The sequence below is a fragment of the Antechinus flavipes genome, chromosome 3, assembly GCF_016432865.1.
Source record: "Antechinus flavipes isolate AdamAnt ecotype Samford, QLD, Australia chromosome 3, AdamAnt_v2, whole genome shotgun sequence".
NCBI lineage: Eukaryota > Metazoa > Chordata > Mammalia > Dasyuromorphia > Dasyuridae > Antechinus > Antechinus flavipes.
This window is the reverse complement of record NC_067400.1, coordinates 51,418,704-51,438,196: the sequence shown is the minus strand read 5'-3', so window position 1 is coordinate 51,438,196 and position 19,493 is coordinate 51,418,704. Positions and strand designations below refer to the sequence as shown.

Here is a 19,493-nt window from a genome sequence, read left to right as displayed (position 1 = left end):
GGGAGCACTGGCTCTGCTGGTTTATGTCCTTCATGCTTGCTCACAGCCTTGTGACAAAAAAGTGCCTTGTGATGATAAAACAAGCATGAAACGAGTGTAATGGCCAGGAAGCACACTCCTTAGTGCTATCTGAAAAGACAGTCTTTTCCACTTTGTAGATAAAGACCTGGCACATTGCAGAGTTGATTCTCAGCTAATTTCTCTCCTAAATTTTAAATGTCTTCTCTTTGTAGTTATTTTAAGCTTATTTGCTTTCTAATTTTCTTAAACATATTTAGTTCATTAATCTACTCTTTCTGTTAAGGTATATTTGTAGGAGTGATTTTTCAGAATGCTTTAGCTACATCCCAGAATAGTGTCTTGATATTTTGTTCTTTATTCATTATCCAGAATTTCCCTTGTTAAGTGTCTCTGTAGTTTGTATCTTTTCTTTCTGATCCCTGAACTGGTCATTTCTTTTATTGCATTATATTTATTTGTCTGCTTTTAGCTTTATTTTTTTGACAATCAATCTCTATGCCCTGATACATAGCCAGTTTTTGTAAATGTCCTATTGTTGCTGAGAAGCATATATATTCTTTAGTAATCCTGTCTTAAAAACACTATTTTAGCTTCTCCTGGAATATACTTGCTTTCCTTCTCTATCTTTCCATTGGCCTTGTTTAAAACTTGGGAAGATATTTGATTCAGGGGCAAGAAAACAATCCCAAGAGCACCATTTTCAAAGTGATCAGTTGTTTAAAGTTATTTTAAAAACCAGAGACCTGATGAAGAAACTATTCAAGGTGTGAGGGGAAAAGAGTGGTCAGTGGAATATTGGATGTGCTGTCAAACATGGTGAATGTTGTGGTTTTGTTTCGTTGTTTTTGCTTAACTGTTTCATGAACTTTATGAAGAAGTTTAAAGTAGCAATAAAGCATCAAAATAAGAAATGTTTATCTCACAGAATTATTATTAGATACCTAGTAGGAGCATATTATGATATTTAGAAAGGAAATAGATTATAAATTAACTTTTCTCTTCATCCTATGACTTTCCATGTTAGCTTGTTATGGTATAGGATACTTGTGTGAATTTTTACAGAACCTTGTTCTGAGAGTAAAATAAGTAAATAAGTAGAAAGTCTTTTCCACTCAGACTACAGTTCCACTTCCCACTTCTTCCTCCTCCCCAAATCCCTTAAGTCTTTTAAAAAAGTAGTGGAGGTCTCCTCTACCTGATAGTGATGTGGAGTTTGATAGGGCTGTAGGAGAACCTGAGGCTCACCATAAGGGGATCCATCTCTGAAGAAATCTTTTGGCCCCTTTGCTGACTTTGCCATTGTTTTTGTTTATTGATAATCAATATATGGTTTACAGGGAAAGGGAAGAAATTTGGTGGAGGGAAAACCCTGCTATATTTGAGATTCAAGATCTCAGTTTTGAGTCCTACATCTGAGAGTTGTTAGTTTTGATCTCATGGCAAGTTACTTGATTTGTTATTCCCTCATCTAGAAGGGATTGATAGCACCTGTCTTATAAAGTTGTTGTAAGATTGGAATGGGATTGTGTTTGTGTGTGTTTGACATGCATATATGTATGCACACAGTCTACTTTAAAACCTTACATAAATATTAGATAATAAGACAATTTAAGTGAGATAATGGAAGGCCATCCCAGCAAGAGAACAGGAAAGTCCATATTCCCAACCCAACTTCGCATCAGTCCGAAATGTAGAATTCGCCTGTTCACCCGAGGCTTGCTCTGGGTGGAGAATGATGGCTCTGGAAGGAAGATCAGACAGCCCCTTAGCCAGGTAGGAAAAGACATTCAGAAGCTGAAATCCTGGTTCTTCTGTAGACATCACTTTGGGGCCTAATTTGCCTCCCCTGTAAAATAAGACTGTTGGACTGAGCTCATGCTCTTGCAGATGTAGCTATTTGATCCTAAATTAGTTTGATTTGATTGTATTTGAATTTTAAATTTCAGAGTTTGGGGCTTATAAATATTAAATGTTAATTTTAAATGTAAGTATTAAAATGAATTCCAAAACCTAATACGGTAGCCTTGAAGTAATGGATTGATATATCATGCATGCTCTTCACTCTTGGGGTGGGGGGACAACTCACAATGTCAGATTTCCAACATCCTATGAGTAACTTAAGATTATTAATAAAGTATTTTTCAGGTGTCATTTGTTACTTAGCTAGCTTGGCAACCATAACCAAACTTATCTACAGTTATCCCTTCCACATATCGGGGGTTGGAGTGCTATGTCTCTTTGATCTGGAAAAACTCTATACATTTTTTGTCCCTCTCTTTGTACCAGAGAAGAATGGTGAACTATTATGGTATTAGAGATAAAATAAGTTGATATTACACAATGCTATACATGTATTTTATGCATTTCTGAGTTTCAAAAATTTTTTTCTGTATTGTCTGAGGCTTCCATAAAACTCCCCCAAAGTCCTGTTTTATTTCTGATGTTTGTTGATCCTTAGTGGGAAAATTGGAGATGTGGAAGGGATAACTGAAGTCTCCTCTGATGATTAACAGCCACCTTCCCATTTGTGACTTGCAGTTAATGCTTCACAACTTACTGAGCCTAGATCTGACCCTTTCATTAAATGTCCATTAGCCCATCTGTTGTCCTAAAAAAGTCAACTGAAATAGCCTTCTGGGCCTGTTATCTTAAAGCCCTTCAAAACCTGACTCCCCTTAACCTTTCCAGGTGTTACCCTCACTCTGGCTTATGCTATCGACTGTTAGCACATCATTCAGCTGAGCCCTGAGAGAAATCTTATCTTGTGCTTTCTTGATCTGTTTGGGGTTTTGTCCCCATTTACACAACACTCCCCTCCCTGTCCCTCTTTCCCCCTCTCCCCCACCCCCTCCCGGCAGGCATAGATTTGGGTTTCAGTTTTGTATCTGAGTTTTGGTAATTTTAATAAATGGTTAAATTTTGGGGGGAGAATTTTGAATCACTTCCCTGCCTTAGGAAGGATATGAAAGAAGGTAGCTTAGTCTGCTACTGAGAGATAGTTGATAGAAATGATAATTTTCAGCATAAAGTCTGGTTAAGTAAGTTTTCCAGCTTTTCAATTGTGGCTTTCTTATTGTGTTTTGAGTTGCACTTAAAATACACATATTACAAAGGGAAAAATAACAATTTTTATTTTGGACATGGAACTCGTCAAGAGTTGACCGATTTTCCTATAACAATTATCTCTGCTACCATTTTGCTGCATTTGGTGTGATTTAGTGCCCTTTTAGGGGAAAGTTAGAGGTAAGGTGCCACCGGCAGGAGAAGGGTTCTAGAAAGTCTGGTGAGAGGAATTTAAGAATTTTAAGAGGTGGAAGGGAAGAGGAAATGTCTTCCAGGGGATAGTAGAGGTGTGTAGACATGGCAAAGAGCATTTATCAAGCACCTACTTATATCAGGCACTGTGATAAGCCCCGGGGGTCACAAAAAAAGGCAAAAACCTCGGCCCCTGCCCTTAAGAGTCCTAATAGGGGAGAGACAAACATGCAAAGAACTAGGTGCAAACAAGGTATTTGCAGGTTAACTTGGTGATATCAGAGACCTTAGAATTAATGAGGACTAGAAATCTTGCAGCTGAGATTTTAGCTGAGACTTGAAGAAAGCCAGGAGGTGAAGAGGAAGGTAGCTGGGTGGGGGAACAGTGAGAGAAAGAGAAGATGGACTGGGGCAGACCTTCAGAGCAGAGGCTGGGAACGTGGAGGGAATGTGTCAGGAAAGGAGTAAGAAGTGGATGAAGTGGGAAGGGCTTTAAAAGCCAGTCATAGTTTTACATTGAATCCTGGAAGTGATGGATAGTCCCTGGAATTGCTTGAGTGGTGGGGGGAGAGTGACATGATCCAGACTTTCACTTAAGGAAGGACTATCACTATGACAGTCCAAGAGAGAATAGACTAGAGTGGGAAGAGACAACAAGATAGGATGGAGCCTTGGAAAAATGCAAGATGACCTATCTGGCTGCAGGACAGAGAGTAAGAGAAAGAACTCTGCCACCGAAGCACCAGAAGGGAAAGTAAAGTTGTTTTGTGAAGGAAATTTGATGGAGGTGATGGGAAACCATTGGATGTTCTTTTTTTAATATAATTATTTTCCTCAGTTATATGTAAAAAAAATTTTTGATCATACATGTATATTCATTTTTTAAGCATATTTCTTCATGAATCATGTTAGGAGAGAAAAATCAGAACAAAAGAAAAAATCATGAGAGAAAAAGAAACAAAGGAAAAAAAGAAAAATAAGTGAACATAGTATGTGTTGATTTATATTCAGTCTTAGTTCTTTTTCTGGATGCAGATGGCATTTTCTGCCCAAGTCTATTGGAACTGCTTTGGATCACTGAAATACTAAGAACTAAGTCTTTTATAATTGTTCATCGCACATTCTTGCTTGTTATTGTGTACATTGTATTCCTAGTTCTGCTTGTTTCATTCAGCACCAGTTCATGTAAATCTTTCCAAACTTCTAAAATCAGCTTTTTTTATAAAACAGTAATATTCCATTATTTTCATATACCACAGCTTATTCAGCCGTTCCCCAATTGATGAGTATCTACTCATTTTTCAGTTCCTTGCCACCACAAACATTTGTGCACATGTGGGTCCTTTTTCCTCCATAATTATCTTGGGATACAGATTCAGAAATGGCACTGATGGATCAACACAGTATGCACAGTGTGATAGCCTTTGGGGCATAGTTGCAAATTGCTCTTCAGAGTGGTTGGATCAGTTCACAACTCCACCAACAATGTATTGGAGTTCCAGTTTTCCTGTAACTCCTCCAACATTTCATTATCTTTTCCTGTCATTTTAGCTAATCTGAAAGGTGTGAGATGGTATCTCATAGTTGTTTTAAATTTGTATTTCTCTGATTAATAGTGGTAGATGGCTTTAATTCTTTGTGTGTGTGTGTGTGTGTGTGTGTGTGTGTGTATGTAAGGCCTTTATCAGAAATTGTAGCTATAACACCCCCCAAACCCCACCCCCGTGCTAATTTTGTCTGCATTGGTTTTGTTTGTGCAGAAACTCTTTTAATATAATCAAAGTTGTCCATTTTGCATTTAATAATGTTCTCTAGTTCTCTTTGGCCAAAAATTGCTCCCTTCTCCAAAGATCTGATAAATAAAATTATTCCTTGCTCTCCTTCTTTGCTTCCCATTGGATGTTTTTGAACCTAGGCGAGAGATGTCTGCTAAGACTTGGGCGTGTTTCATGGTGGCTGGTCTGGTGGGGAGGATATGAACAAGCATTGTGCCCCTGTGATGAAAGGCCAAGGCTGTTGTGAAAATAGAATCAGCCAAACTTGGTGAATAGTTGGATGTGTGGGATGAAGAAGAGCAAGGACTTCTGAAAGACTCCGAGGCTTCAGTGGTGGTCCCTTGGTAGAAATAGGGAAAGTTTGGGAAGAAAACAGGGTCTGATTTGGAATTCTCAAAACTGCTAAAATTTGGTACCAAAGAAATAATAGAAGCATTTCTGGAAATAAAGTCATTGTACACAGAGATAGAGATCTCGTAGATAATAAATTTGCTTTGTAACTATGTCCTGATTGTTTCATTTTGGCCTGTTTTCTGTTCTCTGCTGTTACAAAAATGTTTCATTGGGGGGGGGGGGGAGATGCCAGGTGAATAACCTAATCCTCCAATTAAAAAAGAAAAAATCCTAGTATAAGCTCTGTCTGATCAAGTAGTCACTTCCAGCCTTGGCAGTAGCAACAAATGGGATTGGTGAGGCTCAGGTCCTCGCCTCCTTACCCTGAGTTGTGATTAGTCCTTGCCCTGATCTCCCTGGGGGGGGGGGGGATTTGGGGGAGAGTGCGGGCAGTGGCGTTAAATGACTTGCACCTGGGGCTTGACGTGGAAGGAAGGAGAGGGGGACCTCACTTGGCGGGAATGTGGCGGGGAAAGGGAAGAGAGGGGCCGGTGGAATGATGGGAAAGTTGGGTTGTTTGCAAGGATGAGCAGGACCTGGGGGTGGAAATGATATTAATGGGGTAAAGGGGCAAGCCTGTATAAAGGACCCTGCCCTACGCGCTTTACAAAGAGAGGGTCATTTGGTCCTCACCAGAGACTGACCTCCTCCCATTTTCCAGTTGAAGGAATTTAGGCAAATAGAGGTTGAGTGGCCCGGAGGAGGCTGGAACTGAGTGCGCCGGTGCCGGGCCTTCCCCCCCACCCCCCCAGGTGGTAATTAGGCTGATGGGAGAGAATAGAGTTAGAAAAACGAGTCAAGATGAGAAGGGTCGAGTTGTCATTTGGGACTGAAGGGTCTAGGAGATTGTGAGATCTACAGGAGGAAAGAAAAGGGGGCTCCCGGAGCCTCCATGCTGAGCGAGAGACGCGAAGACTTCAGCTGTTGGGGGAGGGAAGCTGAGCATTGAGTAATTGGGGAGGAGTAAAGCGGTCGGCAGGTGATGGAAGACCCCCGTTCCACACACACACACACACACACACACACACACACACACACACACACACACACACACACACACACAGGTGTTGAAGCTTGAGCGGTGATGGAACCTGGAGGTTCCTGGGCTCAGGAGCCCGCCCAGTGGGCCCGGAGGGGGAGGGCCGGGAGCAGTCCGGGAGCAGAAAGGGCACCAGGAGCGGCCCGAGTTCCTGGGCATCTCTCCCTCCGTCTGACTTGAGTAGACGTTCAGGTGTTTTCAAAGTGGGGCTATTAGAACAGCCATGAGCTCCATCTCGTGGCTTTCCGCCCCTCCCTGAGCTCTCGCCTGCCTTCCTTGTGTCGCTGTCCTCACCCCGCCCTCTCGGCCTCGCCCTCCCCCGGCCTGATCGCCTAATGGCCTGTCCCTCGCCATCGCTTCTGTCCGCCACATACACAAATGGTATTGACCTTTCTACGAAGAGATTTGTTCACCCGAATGTGAGCTCGGGTGTCCTCATCTGTACTCCCAGAGCCTGCGCCTGATAGGTAGCCGGCATTTAGTAAATGCTCACTGAATACCTGGCGGGCTCTAAGATTTCATCCAAACACTGGTTAGCTAGTAGTTTATTTACCTTCTCAAAAAATTTCCTGAAGGACTGAGACTTTTTGAGTATTGTACACTGATAATGATCTGCGTTTGTAGTCTTCAGACCCGCTGAGTTATCTGTGTTCCTTACTTTCCAAAATACATACTTTAAAGACACACTGAGTTAGGTGCTGAGTACGGAGTGGACTGGGACATACCTCTGAAGAGCTCTCTTCCCTAACTTAGATCCACCTCATTCTTAAACCTCTAAATTGCCTCAGTGCAATTATGTGAACATTACCCGTTAGTAGAAGTAGTAATTACAGTTTAATTGCTAGCTGTATTTGTTAATTTTTAAGCCAATATTAAGGAATTTACTGCTATAGGGGATGGATGAGTAGTTTGTTTTGTTTTGTTTTTTTTTAGTAGTGGAAAATATAGAGATATCCTTTGATCTGGTTGCTTTTTTTAAAATAATTTTTCATGTTTGGTGAGGAATAAAAATGATTTGATTGTATTTTTTGTCTTGTCAAGTCCATTCTATGATAAGGAAGCAGAAATTCAGTTTGTGTGGAGGACATTCATATTTGAAGCAAGATCAACTGATATATTTTATATGTGTGTTGTAAAAACACATTGGATTGTCCATTAATATTATTTTAAAACATTTCAAATCAATGTGGATATTTTTTACTGTTTACCTTTTCTTTTCCCCAAGTTTGATCTGAAACAAATTAAAAAAATTTTTTTCAATGAAGAAACACTCCTTTCTTCCTTTCCCCTGTTGGAAAAAGAAGAAACACAAACAAGCAAATATGCGAAACAAATATACACAGGGGCCATATTCACCAATGTATGTCACAGATTTCATTTGAAGTCCATTACCTTTCTGCAGGAGTAGTAGCTTGCTTCATCATCAGTCCTCTGGAATTGTGGTTAGTTATTGCGTTGGCCCGAGTTCCTGAGTCTTTCACAGTTGTTTGTCTGTTGTTATTGTACTTAGTGTGCTCCTTTTGTTCTGCATCAGTTCATACAAGTCTTTCTAGGTTTGTCAGACATCGTTCCTTTCGTACTTATGCCACATGAGTGTTCTGCAGTATCTTTACCTGAACAAATGTAAAAGCTTGCGCTCTCGCTCTCACTCTCTCATATATATATGTAAAATGCATGTGGATAATTTTCTGATCTCTTTGGTATAAAGATTTGGTAGTGGTACTGCTGGTTTGAAGGATTTATGCACAGTTAATCTACTTTGGGGCCATAGCTCTATGTTGCTTTCCACAAGAGCTCTACCAATAGATTAATAATTGATGTGCCCAAAAAACAGGGAAAATGCCTGTGAAAGGTGGGGGTAAGAAGATAGATTTTTGTGGTAAGCACGCTTTAGTATTTCTACCAGAAGTTTATGTCAATCCCTAGGAAATGGTGTGGTAAGACTTTACATCCAAACCAGGTGAGTTTCCCTAATTGTCCATCAGTGTGCGTTTTGCACAGATTTGTAGGCTTCTGAGTGCCAATTTTGCTGTCTTGATGTCATGAACCGTGAGCTCTCTGTCTCTTTCCCTCAGTCGTGACGACGATGCCATCTTTGAGTTTGCTCTTCCTTTTTGTTTTTTCTGAAACAGGGTCCTGGTATGTGTAGGGAAGTGATGCTGCCTGAAGGTGATTCTGCTGCCTTTCTTCTGTGCTATCCTCTCCCTCTCTTTTGATCTTCTGGTAAAAACTTGACTCTGAATCAAGAAGACATTGCTTTCCATCCTTTCTTGAAACAGAGTGCCTCAGGCATGCAAATAAAAATGAAGCCCAGCTTCAGCCCTTCCACTAGAAGGAACTGTGACTGTGTCTATACTGGGGGCAAGGCAAAAAAGTTAATTCAAGTAATTTGGAATGTTATTTAAATAAAACACCAACCTGATGGCATATACTGATAACTCAGTATATGCAGGCATGACCATTTTTGCCTTTAAAGCGTTGATTCTGTACTTACTTGATCCAAATTGCTTCAGGGACCAAAAATGAATTATTGACCCAGTCTAGACCCACTCATGTGTTAGAAGAGAAAGGCAGTCCCCGGTGGGGAAAGCTGCCATCCATGTATGGAAGGTCTCGGTCTTGCCTGCTCCTGGCGAGTCCCTCCCTGATCACATGCACACTCCCCCCCAGACTGGCTGTCCCAAAAAACAGAGGAGCCTTGGAGAGGTCTCAGGAGCTCCCGAAGCTCGGCAGGGATCCCCCGGCTGGGAGGGCGGCTGGCTGGTTCGCATGGCTGAGCTTGAATCCATGGCCTGGTCTGTCACCTACAGGGGGCTGTGGCGGGGGGGCTCACGCCTCTTGTGTCCTTGCAGGTTTGATCTTGCTCTTCTACTTGGCCTTCTATGGCTTCCTCGCTGCGCTCTTCACATTTACCATGTGGGTTATGCTGCAGACCCTGAGTGATGAAACTCCAAAATACCGGGACCAGATTTCCAGCCCAGGTAAGTGTGGTGACACCGTGGGGGTCCCTCTCCAGCTTTTCGCTCCAAATTGGCCGTGGAAGCTTTAGATGGTTTCCACGAGAACGTAATTTGACAGTAGAAATCCTCAGTACCAAGTATCTAATATCTGGGAACTCTGAGATGTTTGTTTTGTCTGGATATCATTCGGTTGGTTTTTGGGGGAAGGGGACTGGCTGTCTGTGGCTGGAGTGTGGTAGGGTCTCGGGAAGGCCAGGCTCCAGATTTGGGAGCTGAGTGGCCTCCACAAGTCTGTTTCCTTTCCTCAATTGTCAAGCAGAGATAATAGCATCTAACTCCCAGAGTTGTGAGGATGGAAAAGGAGGTAACATTTAGAAGCTTTTGGTACAGTGCCTGGCCCATAAGAAGCTCTTAATAAAACTTGTTTCTTTGCAGGTACTTCAAAGAAACTAATATGGCTTGATCTTACTTCTAATTATTGGTGCTGATTTCCAGGATTTCATGACCCCCCCCCCCAACAAATCCTGCTCCTTTTACAAAATCAATTAGAAACTCATATTGACAGATATAATTAAGCTAAAATGAAAGTGGTTGGGAGGGGAGGGGAAGAAAACATCTTTTTTACAAATTGGAACTTTTTGGTCTGATCCTCCCAGCTCCCCCAACTGTAAGTCAGTTAGTGATTAATTCTTTTGTAATTGATATAGCCTGCACATGGTGTCCAAGACAGGCCCACCCAACTCCTCCTTTTGGCCTGGCTACTTCCTAGATTGAGCCAGGAGGCGGAGAAATTAACTCTGTAGTTACAGTCATCTGAAAATTATCGGAGTGGGATTCTTCCAGTCAGAAGCCAAACTGCTGTAAACACCAGTAAACTGGACAGACATATGCTGTTGAAAAAGCTGTGCCCCGGCTGGGCTTTCAGAGAGAGACTGATCATGAATTTGATGATCAGGCCTTATGTCCAGATTCAGTTTATTGGAAATTATTTTATTCAAGTTACTTTTGATGACAACTTTAAAATGACCAATTTATTTGCGATTTAAAAGTTGTTTAACCTGTTTAAACCTTTCTGTGTGTTACCCTAAAACTGTAGTTTCATTGATATTAATGTTCTGGCCTCCTACCATATGTTAATGAGGAATTTATGATATACTAGTAGAGAACCAGTTGGTAAGAATTTCAACATGAAGGGTACAGTATAAACATACAATATAATATATAGTATAAACATACAATGCTAATAATTATATCAAGAGTCTCAAATACTCTTTTACATGAAGAGTCCAAGGAATTCTAGTTAGTGGTAATTTAGTGAGCATGATGGAGTCTTTTGAGGGGGGAGGTGGCCTTTATATGAGGCCTTTGGGTTTTTCCCAATTGCTAATTAAAATTACAAGGTAAAAATTGATTTTTTTTAATCTTTTGACTTTGCAGGGCTTACAATTGTCCCCAAACCACCTGGTGCATTAGAGTTTTCTCTCAATATCTCTAAACCAACATCCTATGAACAATATATTGATGCCATTAAAGAATTTTTACGAGGTGAGATTGTTTTCTTTTAAATATTTTTTTAAAAAGTGATTCATTCAAATTCAATTTCTAACAGAGGAAAAGGTCTGTTCTGTATTCCTATTTCACTTTAAATAAAAAGAACAACTAATAATAAAATGGTGATCTGCTACTTATTCTGACTCACCAGTATACTTTTAAGCAAGTTACAAAACATATAAAGAGACATAATTTTCATGGACCGTTTATTGAATCTGTCTTTTAGAGTAAATTTATTTTTTATTTTTTATTTTTAAATAACTTTTTATTGACAGAACGCATGCCAAGGTAATTTTTTACATTATCCCTTGCATTCACTTCTGTTCCGATTTTTCCCCTCTCTCCCTCCACTCCCTCCCCCAGATAGTAAGCAGTCCTATACATGTTGAATAGGTTACAGTATATCCTAGATACAATATATGTGTGCAGAACCGAACAGTTCTCTTGTTGCACAGGGAGAGTTGGATTCAGAAGGTATAAATAACCCGGGGAAGAAAAACAAAAATGCAAGCAGTTTATATTCATTTCCCAGTGTTCTTTCTTTGGGTGTAGCTGCATCTGTCCATAATTGATCAATTGAAACTGAATTAGATCTCTTTATCAAAGAGATCCACTTCCATCAGAATACATCTAGAGTAAATTTTATTGGTTGTTCTTGAAAGTTCTGTACAGAAGAACATAGATGCACTGGTCAATATCATGAACCTATATTAATTAAAAAATAGGGATTCTGATTATTTAAGAGCTCTATAGAGGAGCAAATAAAATGTATCTGGCTGGCTATTTTCAAAAAGAGAAGAATATGATGCAAGAATTTTCTTTTAATCTGTGGGACTGTTTCTTGAAATTAAATAAGTCTTTTTGCTATTAAGACCACTGTAGAAATATTTTTTAGTGCTTTCATCATCAATTCTAATCAGTATGTATGCATTATCTTTCTAGATCAACTAATATTGTTTGCTCACTGATAATTCTTTGCTTTTTATCCTATCCTTGGATAAAAGATGGGTGGGAGGGATGTACTCTAACAAAGCATTTTCATTTGTCCTTCATTGCCACTTGTAAAGAATGCTGTGACAGCATTCAGAGCTGATGGAATTAGCCAGCCAGTCAGTGTGCATTTATTAAACACCATCTGTATACTAGGGACAGTACAAGGTGTTGGAGCTAAGAGCAAAATGAAGCAATCCATGTTCTCAAGGGAGTGTATATTCTGAAGAGTTAGACAAAAATGTGTGTGTATATGCACATACATATAAGTACGTAGAAAAAATACAAAGTAGTTAAAAGGGAATTTGGGAGGGGGATGATATAAGAAATTATTGGATGAGGAAAAAATTCACGTATGGGGTTCTTAATATAGAATTATAATAAGGATAATTTGATGTTTAATGTCAGGAATATTTTTTTAGATCAGGGGTACTTAAACTGAAGTGCCTGGAAAACTCACATGGTCTTGGTGAATTTCAGGGGGTCCTTGAAATTGTATTGGGGGGGGAATATTACATCTTTATTTCAATAAATGGCTTTATATAGAATCCTCTATTTCATTTTATGCATTTAAAAACATTCTAAGAAGGGGTGTCTCTGCATCAGTAGACTACCAAAAGGAGGGTGAGATACAAAAAACCCCAAACCCCCACCAAATAAAAACAAGATTTAAGAAGCCTGTTTTTAGATAGATGGAATAACTAAAGATTAGACTATCTTCTTTTCTTTAAAAACAGTGACTTATAAAAATGACTTAATTTTCACTATTTAGTTAAATATTTTATTTATTTTACTCTAATGTGAGAATAGCTTTTCCTCACATTTGTCTTCTTAAATATTTGTCTTCTTGATTTTACTCATTTTATTTCAATCAACCTATTTTAAAAATTGCAGATAGACTTTATGGTGGATTGGGACTGAAAAAAAGTCATGTCCATGTTATTCATATACCCACACAGAATAAATGTTGTCCATAACATAGACCTTGGGTAAAATATTATTTTATTTGCGTGTCAAATAAAGCTTTAACATCTCCTTTGGAATCTGACAAAACTCTATTCAGAAAGTTTTGTGGATGAAGCTTCCTTGAAGTTGTGTTCACGGAAGTCAGACCTGAAATCATTCGGTGCTTCTAGTGAAACACCAGACAATGAGGTCTCTTTGGTATTCCAGTCTTTGTTCACTGAAACCTAAATTTTTGGAGTCAGCACTTGTAGGAAAAATCCGGACTTCTCAAATGTTTCTGTGCAAGAGGTATACTAAGTATCAGGTTCTATGGAAGATACAAAGATATGTAGCCTGATGTGTTGGTTTTCTCTCTGAATTTATTAGACTGGTAAAGTCTTGGCGTGTTTGTTGTGCTGGCCATTATGAACTTAACAAATTTTTTGCCATTCCTTCTTTTACCCAAGAGAGGCCACTGGTAACAGTTTTGTGAGGAGCAGTCTAGAAAGGGAAAAATTAAGAAATGGCTTTCTGAATTAATGAAATGCTAACTTGGAGATTACCAAGAATAAAGTAAATCTGTGTGTAAATATACAAATTATATAGTTGATTGACATGGACCTCATTTTTGGTATAACAATTTATGTGGCCAGAGTGACAAACCTACAATTGGTCTCAGTGCTATCATTGATAATAAAATCAATTAACATGTCATGTTGGACATCAGTTTTAAAATGACTACTTATCTGATCCCTAGAAGGAACAGTTTAAAAAAAGGTTGACATTATAGCACTTGCATGATAGAATAATGAATTAGTGTGGAGTTATTTGATTTTGAAATCTTTTCACTAAAACAATACATAGAAAATATGTTTATCTTTGGTCAGTTCAAGATTGATGTAGCAATAATAAATGGTTATTTCTTTTTATCCCATTAAGAATACGAAGGCAAGAAACAAGAACATCTTTTACAGTGTCGTAATGGAACGTTTTTTGAACAGGATAACATCTTTCCTAAAAAGACTTGTAAATTTTCTCTTGAAACCCTCGGTCCCTGCTCTGGATTGGATGATGTCAGCTTTGGCTATCCTGATGGAAATCCTTGTATTTTTGTGAAAATGAATAGAGTAAGTCCTTGTTGGGGGGCCGGGAGCTTGGGGCCTCAGTAATGAATAGGATTCTTTCCAAAATGGAATGAAATACTGTTTTGTCAGTTGATATAGGGGGGGAATGGGTGATGTTTAACTAGTGTTTTAACAAAAAAAAAATGAAATGATATATGGATATAGGAAAATGGCTATTTTGTAAATTTAGTAACATGGGCCTCTTATTTTTTTTATTTATAATTACTAGGTTACTTTGCTTAAGATATGTAAACTAAACTAATACGTTACATTAATGCTTTCATGGATTTTATTTTATACAAGTCAAATTAATGTCAAATGATAAATTCTTTGTTTAAATGACAGTGTGACCATATTGTTTTTTCTGTACTATTTAATAATTAAGTCCATGTATGATTGTGAGGCAGCATCTCATTCTGTCACTTGGAGAATCAGGGTTAGCATAAAGACATTAGCTGCTGGGGCTGCAGCAGGGGCATGTGGTATTTATTAGTGTTCCATACAGTGACACTACAATGTTTGTTTTTATTGCTGATATAACCCCCAAAAGGAGAAGCACTAAAATATCTTAGTTCAATATTCTCCTCTTTAAATGTCACTGGAAATAATTTAATGTAAATCTTTTTCAAAATGTTCAGTTAGTGATTTGAGGAATACGTTATTTGGGAAATGGAGTAGCACTCTACTCTTTGATAATTGCTTATCAGGATTCCCTTGGCAGCGGAGTTCTTTATTTCTTGTGACTGATGCAAACTAGGTGTGCAGCACAGATAGCACTGGTGTCAAATTCAAGTAGACACTTCCTTGCCACTTAATTAAAATGATCTGTGTTTATTGTATTTTTATTTATTTTGTTAAACATTTTCCATTTGCATTTTAATATGGTTCAAGCTACACTCAGCAGTATTGGGGTCCCACAGGACCATAAGGCATTAAATACATTCCTGAGTTACCTGAAACAAATGTACCTAATTGGCAGATATTTAAGGTTTTCTAGGGGGTATGAAAACAGCAAGCACGAATAATGAAAGAAGCCTAGACAAAAATAAAAATGTCAAAATCTGCTATGTTAGATTCTCCTCTTAACATATCTTAATGTCAGCTTGTACCCCAGCACCAGAAAATAAAAGGGTTCTATTGGATGGGGGGAAACAAGATAAATCTTATTTTTATGTGAGATATGAAAAATAATCATGTTTTCTTAACTTTAGATAATTGGATTAAGGCCTCAAGGAGAACCCAGGATAGTGTGTGCAGTTAAGGTTAGTATCATATTGAAAACAAATGTTTTAACTTTTCACAGAAATAGGTCTCAAATCTGAAAAAAATGTCTTTTTCTTTTGATGTTTAGAGAATAGTGTGCCGCTGAATTAGTCCCTTAATGCTAAGAAAGGCCCAGGGGCTTAGTAGCAAGAGTTTAGAATATGGAACCCAGATTATTGGCCCAGACACAAGCTCAGCTCATGTCCTTAGTGGACCCCAGAGCAACTTCTTCTCTAAGTTCAATGCAGACACTCCCTTTAGTTGATATGTATGCATTAATACTGCCTTATGTGATTGATTTCCTTCCATTAGACTGTTAGTTTTAGTAAAATTTATCATATAATTTTAATATTGTAACCTGTTTTGTTTTTTTTTCTTCATGCTGCAAGTCCAATTTAGACAAATAGAAATAATGGGTAAGAGTTTCTTAGAGAAACTGTTTAGTTGTAAAACAACTAATCTACACACATTAGCATGAGAAGTGTGAGGTGTCGATTGATCTCTTAGTTTAATATATTTATATTGCTTGTGAACTTGCTTCCAGAAGGGTTTTCCCTTGTAATCCATACAGTGTTTAAGGTGAAAGACTTAAAACAAAAAAAGCCAATTCCTGGTTTCTGAGTTGAACTCTCTTACATATCTGAACAGTGAGCCATTACATTTCCTCCCTGTGCCTGTCAGTTCAGCAGAAAACTTAAATAAAAAAGGACTTCCCTGAAAATCAAATCTATCTGATATGAAGGTTTTATTGATGACTAAATTTTTCTGAACTCAGCACATATTGGGGCTACATTATTGTCACTTGATAGTATGTGTAGATTGTCTGGGTTTCTCCCTCAAAATATTTCTTTCTTTTGAAAAATTCCATAGAAAATAATGGAACTGTTATTTGTCAAATTAATTTTGTTTTTACTAGGATTAATTGTGTAAAGGAAGAATCAAATGTAATCTAGAAGACCGATTGTCTGGCCCTTTTACTTTCCAAACATACATAATTTTTGATGATAGTTACTATTTTCTACTCAGTTTGAAAAGATTTTCACTTTAGACCTTATATTTAGCTAAACAATTTCAGTTGTGGCTTGTGTGTTCTTTAGCTGATATTTTCTCGTTTGTTTTTATTATAAGGATTTTTGCAAAGACATGAACTTGCAGGATCTAAATGAATTTCATTTCAGAAAGTCAGTGTTCAGTTTTAGTCCTTAAGTCCCTAACTGGCAGACGGGGATGACCGAGGCTGAGAGAGACCGGTTCCGGGTGCCCCCTGCCCTCCTTTGCAGAGGGTCTGAGAAGGGAGCGGCGCGGGCCGGGCCTGACACGGGGGCATCACACGCGCTTGTCCTCCCTCAGTTTTAAGGTCATCCCCGTCTGTTAGTTTTGCTCACGACTTGGACAAATCTCACACATCCACCCAAAATAAAGGGTGCTTCTGGTGAATGGCAGCAGCAGTGTTTGGGGAAAACGGACGTGATGCAAAGGGGCTCCGATGGAGCTTTGTGTGCCTCAGCAAGTGGTAGGGGCAGGCGCGAGCCCCAGGCCGCTGCGGGCTCCGGGAGGCTTTGGTCAGAGCAGAGGCCGGGGCTCGGTCACGTGCGGCTCTCTGGCGGGTGTAGAGGCAGAGATGAAGGCCAAATGTCGCTTTCCCTCCATCACCGCATGTGTACTTCCTTGTGCAGCCGGCCAGCGCTTGGGATGCCGCTGGGTAAGGAGCTCTTTTTTTAAGCAAGTCCTTAAGTAGTGCTTTGTGGTGTGTGCGCTGTGGTTGGGGTGAGTGGCGTAGACCTGTGGCTGCTTATGAACCAGTCGTTGCATCCTAGATCCCGGCGGCTTAGAAAGTCAGGATCGGGCCAGTCTGGGGAGCACCTGGAGCACCTCCTGGCTCCTCCCCCCAATAGAACACATCCCTCTTAGGATCCGGCCACATGAGAGAGAACACGACAGAAATCGTCAGAGAAGACCGTGAGCTACAGGGAAAACCTGACTGTCTCAGATCTTGGATGTTCATCTAGTGCCGGAGCCCTGGCTGTGTGTGTTCCCATCCATATATGAGAGTATATAATAATAGGAAGCCTACCTACCACTCTGTCCCAAAGATAGAATGTTTAGCTTGGTTCAGACGTATTTTATAGATAACTCAGATTTTTGCTACTTGGAGTTGGATCTGTACATGGCAGCAATACCGAGTGGGGCCTTTGTGGCTCTTTGAGAGCACGGTTCTCATCAGAATTATCTATTCTGTAGTAGAAGAGTACATCAGTGGCCACACTTGTTGTGACTTGTATAGTTTCTGTTGTAAATCCTGACTTAATAGGACAAGTGACAAGTTTTCTTTCTCTTCATTATCACTTCTCCCCATATGCCATTAATAGTTGAAATTTCTTTCATATACTTATGATTTCATTCGTTGAAAGGATTTTTTTATGTTTTAAATTTCAGGAAGGAACAGATGTAAATCTAGCAACTTTCCCCAAAGATGGAAGGCTTGATTTAATGTATTTTCCATATTATGGGAAAAAGTTGCACGTAAGTATGCTTTGGTTTTTGGCTCTCTTGGCCTTTATGGCAAGTTGAATATAGCTTTTTCTCAAAATTCAATAAAGTGGATTTTTGTAGCGCAAGTTCTCTTCTGTCCTTTACTCTGTTTTAAAGCCCTAGCTATAAATAACCTCATCTTCTATGAGGAAAGGGATGATGTAGTAGTTAGGCTTGAGCACCAAGGGTAGATGCTTTCTAATTGGAAAACTATGGGACCATTTTTCAACTTTGGGAATCTCCTCTCTGTGGTTGCACCCTTTGGTAGAGCATCACCATTTCTTTTATCTTAGAATTCCCAATGTCTTAAATCTGGTTCTTTTCTCCAGGAATCTGCAACGACTATAAAAGAACCAGGTTAGAATGTCATGGTCATGGGTCTCGGTGGGCTCTGCACAAGTACAGATGATGTGGGGAGGAGGGAAGGATGTCCCTAGAATGAGGAAAGACATTGGTTTAAATCTTACCTCTTACCTCCGTGTCTGTCCTTAGTCAGGTCTCTTTGGGCCCTCAGGTCACTCCTGTCAAATGAGAGCATTGCCTAGATGGCCACTAAAGTGTCTTCCTGTTAACAAACGCTCATCAAGCTGGACGTGGCTTGTGTGTGTGTGTGGTGAACTTTGCCTGGTTCTCCATTAAGTCTTGACTCTGTTATTTGTTTCATTTGCTTTCCTATTCTCCTTTGCCCTTCTCCATGCCAATTATTACTCTGTTCTCTCTGTTTGCCAGGTGAACTATCGACAGCCAGTAGTTGCTCTCCAGGTCCTGTTTCAGAACTACAACCAAGAAGTGTCAATAGAATGTAAGATTGAAGGGTCACCCAATCTAAGAAACCAGGATGAGCGTGACAAGTTCTTGGGACGAGTTGCCTTCAAAATCTCACTGACTCAATAGTATGAGTAGAACATCTCCACAAAATAAACGTGTTGTCTATCTTCATGTTGTATCAGCTGGACCTGCCATTCTAGAATTGGAAGCCACCTTGGAGAAATTTTAAGGTGGTACATGATGTTTGGGGTAGCATAATAATAATGTGCTTCCAGATCATAATGTGTAATGTCCTCAAAGTAACTGCCTTTTGCCTTTGCCTGCCCCATTGGACCAGTGTGCAGACATAGACATGTCATATTAGGGACCTGTAAATAGCTGATTCAAAACGTGTAATAATGGTGGTCTTGTCCTGTTCTCATGGGTTTTATCTCCAAGTGTCTATAAAGCTTAATGTGCTGTGCTATGTAAATATTTTATTGATTTAACACTGGTTTAACTGTCATTATCTCAATGCCAACACCTTTAGGGATCAAATGATTAAAAAAAAAAAGGTACCTGACCAACCTAAAAGTGATTTATAACTCTGCAAGAATTGTGGTGTGTGGAGACACCTTAAATTTTGTGTGTGAGGAGGAAGATAAATAAAAGTGGATTTTAAAAGTGTCAGCATGGAGTTTTTGAAATTATTTTAAAAGGTTGAATTGGTTTGGATCTTGAGTACAAAAAAAAAGGTTTTTGAATTTTAAAAATGTCAGTTGATGGTATCATGTGGCCCCCTTCAAATCAACTTGCCTTAAGTGAGTTAGGCAAACATATCAGCATACAAAGATATGAAATAGAAAATCTTAATATTTAATAAGTAAATCAGCCAGTA

General features: G+C 39.3%; 1 protein-coding gene across 1 annotated transcript in view; it reads left to right on the top strand.

The window, feature by feature from the left end:
* Positions 1 to 19,285, top strand: part of ATP1B3 (ATPase Na+/K+ transporting subunit beta 3) — a 31,006-nt gene extending 11,721 nt beyond the window's left edge. The window contains exons 2-7 of the mRNA XM_051983353.1: positions 9,336 to 9,464; positions 10,881 to 10,988; positions 13,869 to 14,056; positions 15,265 to 15,315; positions 17,753 to 17,839; positions 18,578 to 19,285. Coding sequence (XP_051839313.1) covers positions 9,336 to 9,464; positions 10,881 to 10,988; positions 13,869 to 14,056; positions 15,265 to 15,315; positions 17,753 to 17,839; positions 18,578 to 18,742 — 728 coding nt within the window. The 3' untranslated portion in view covers positions 18,743 to 19,285. The remainder of the gene's footprint in view (positions 1 to 9,335; positions 9,465 to 10,880; positions 10,989 to 13,868; positions 14,057 to 15,264; positions 15,316 to 17,752; positions 17,840 to 18,577) is intronic.
* The last annotated feature ends 208 nt before the right edge of the window (positions 19,286 to 19,493 follow it).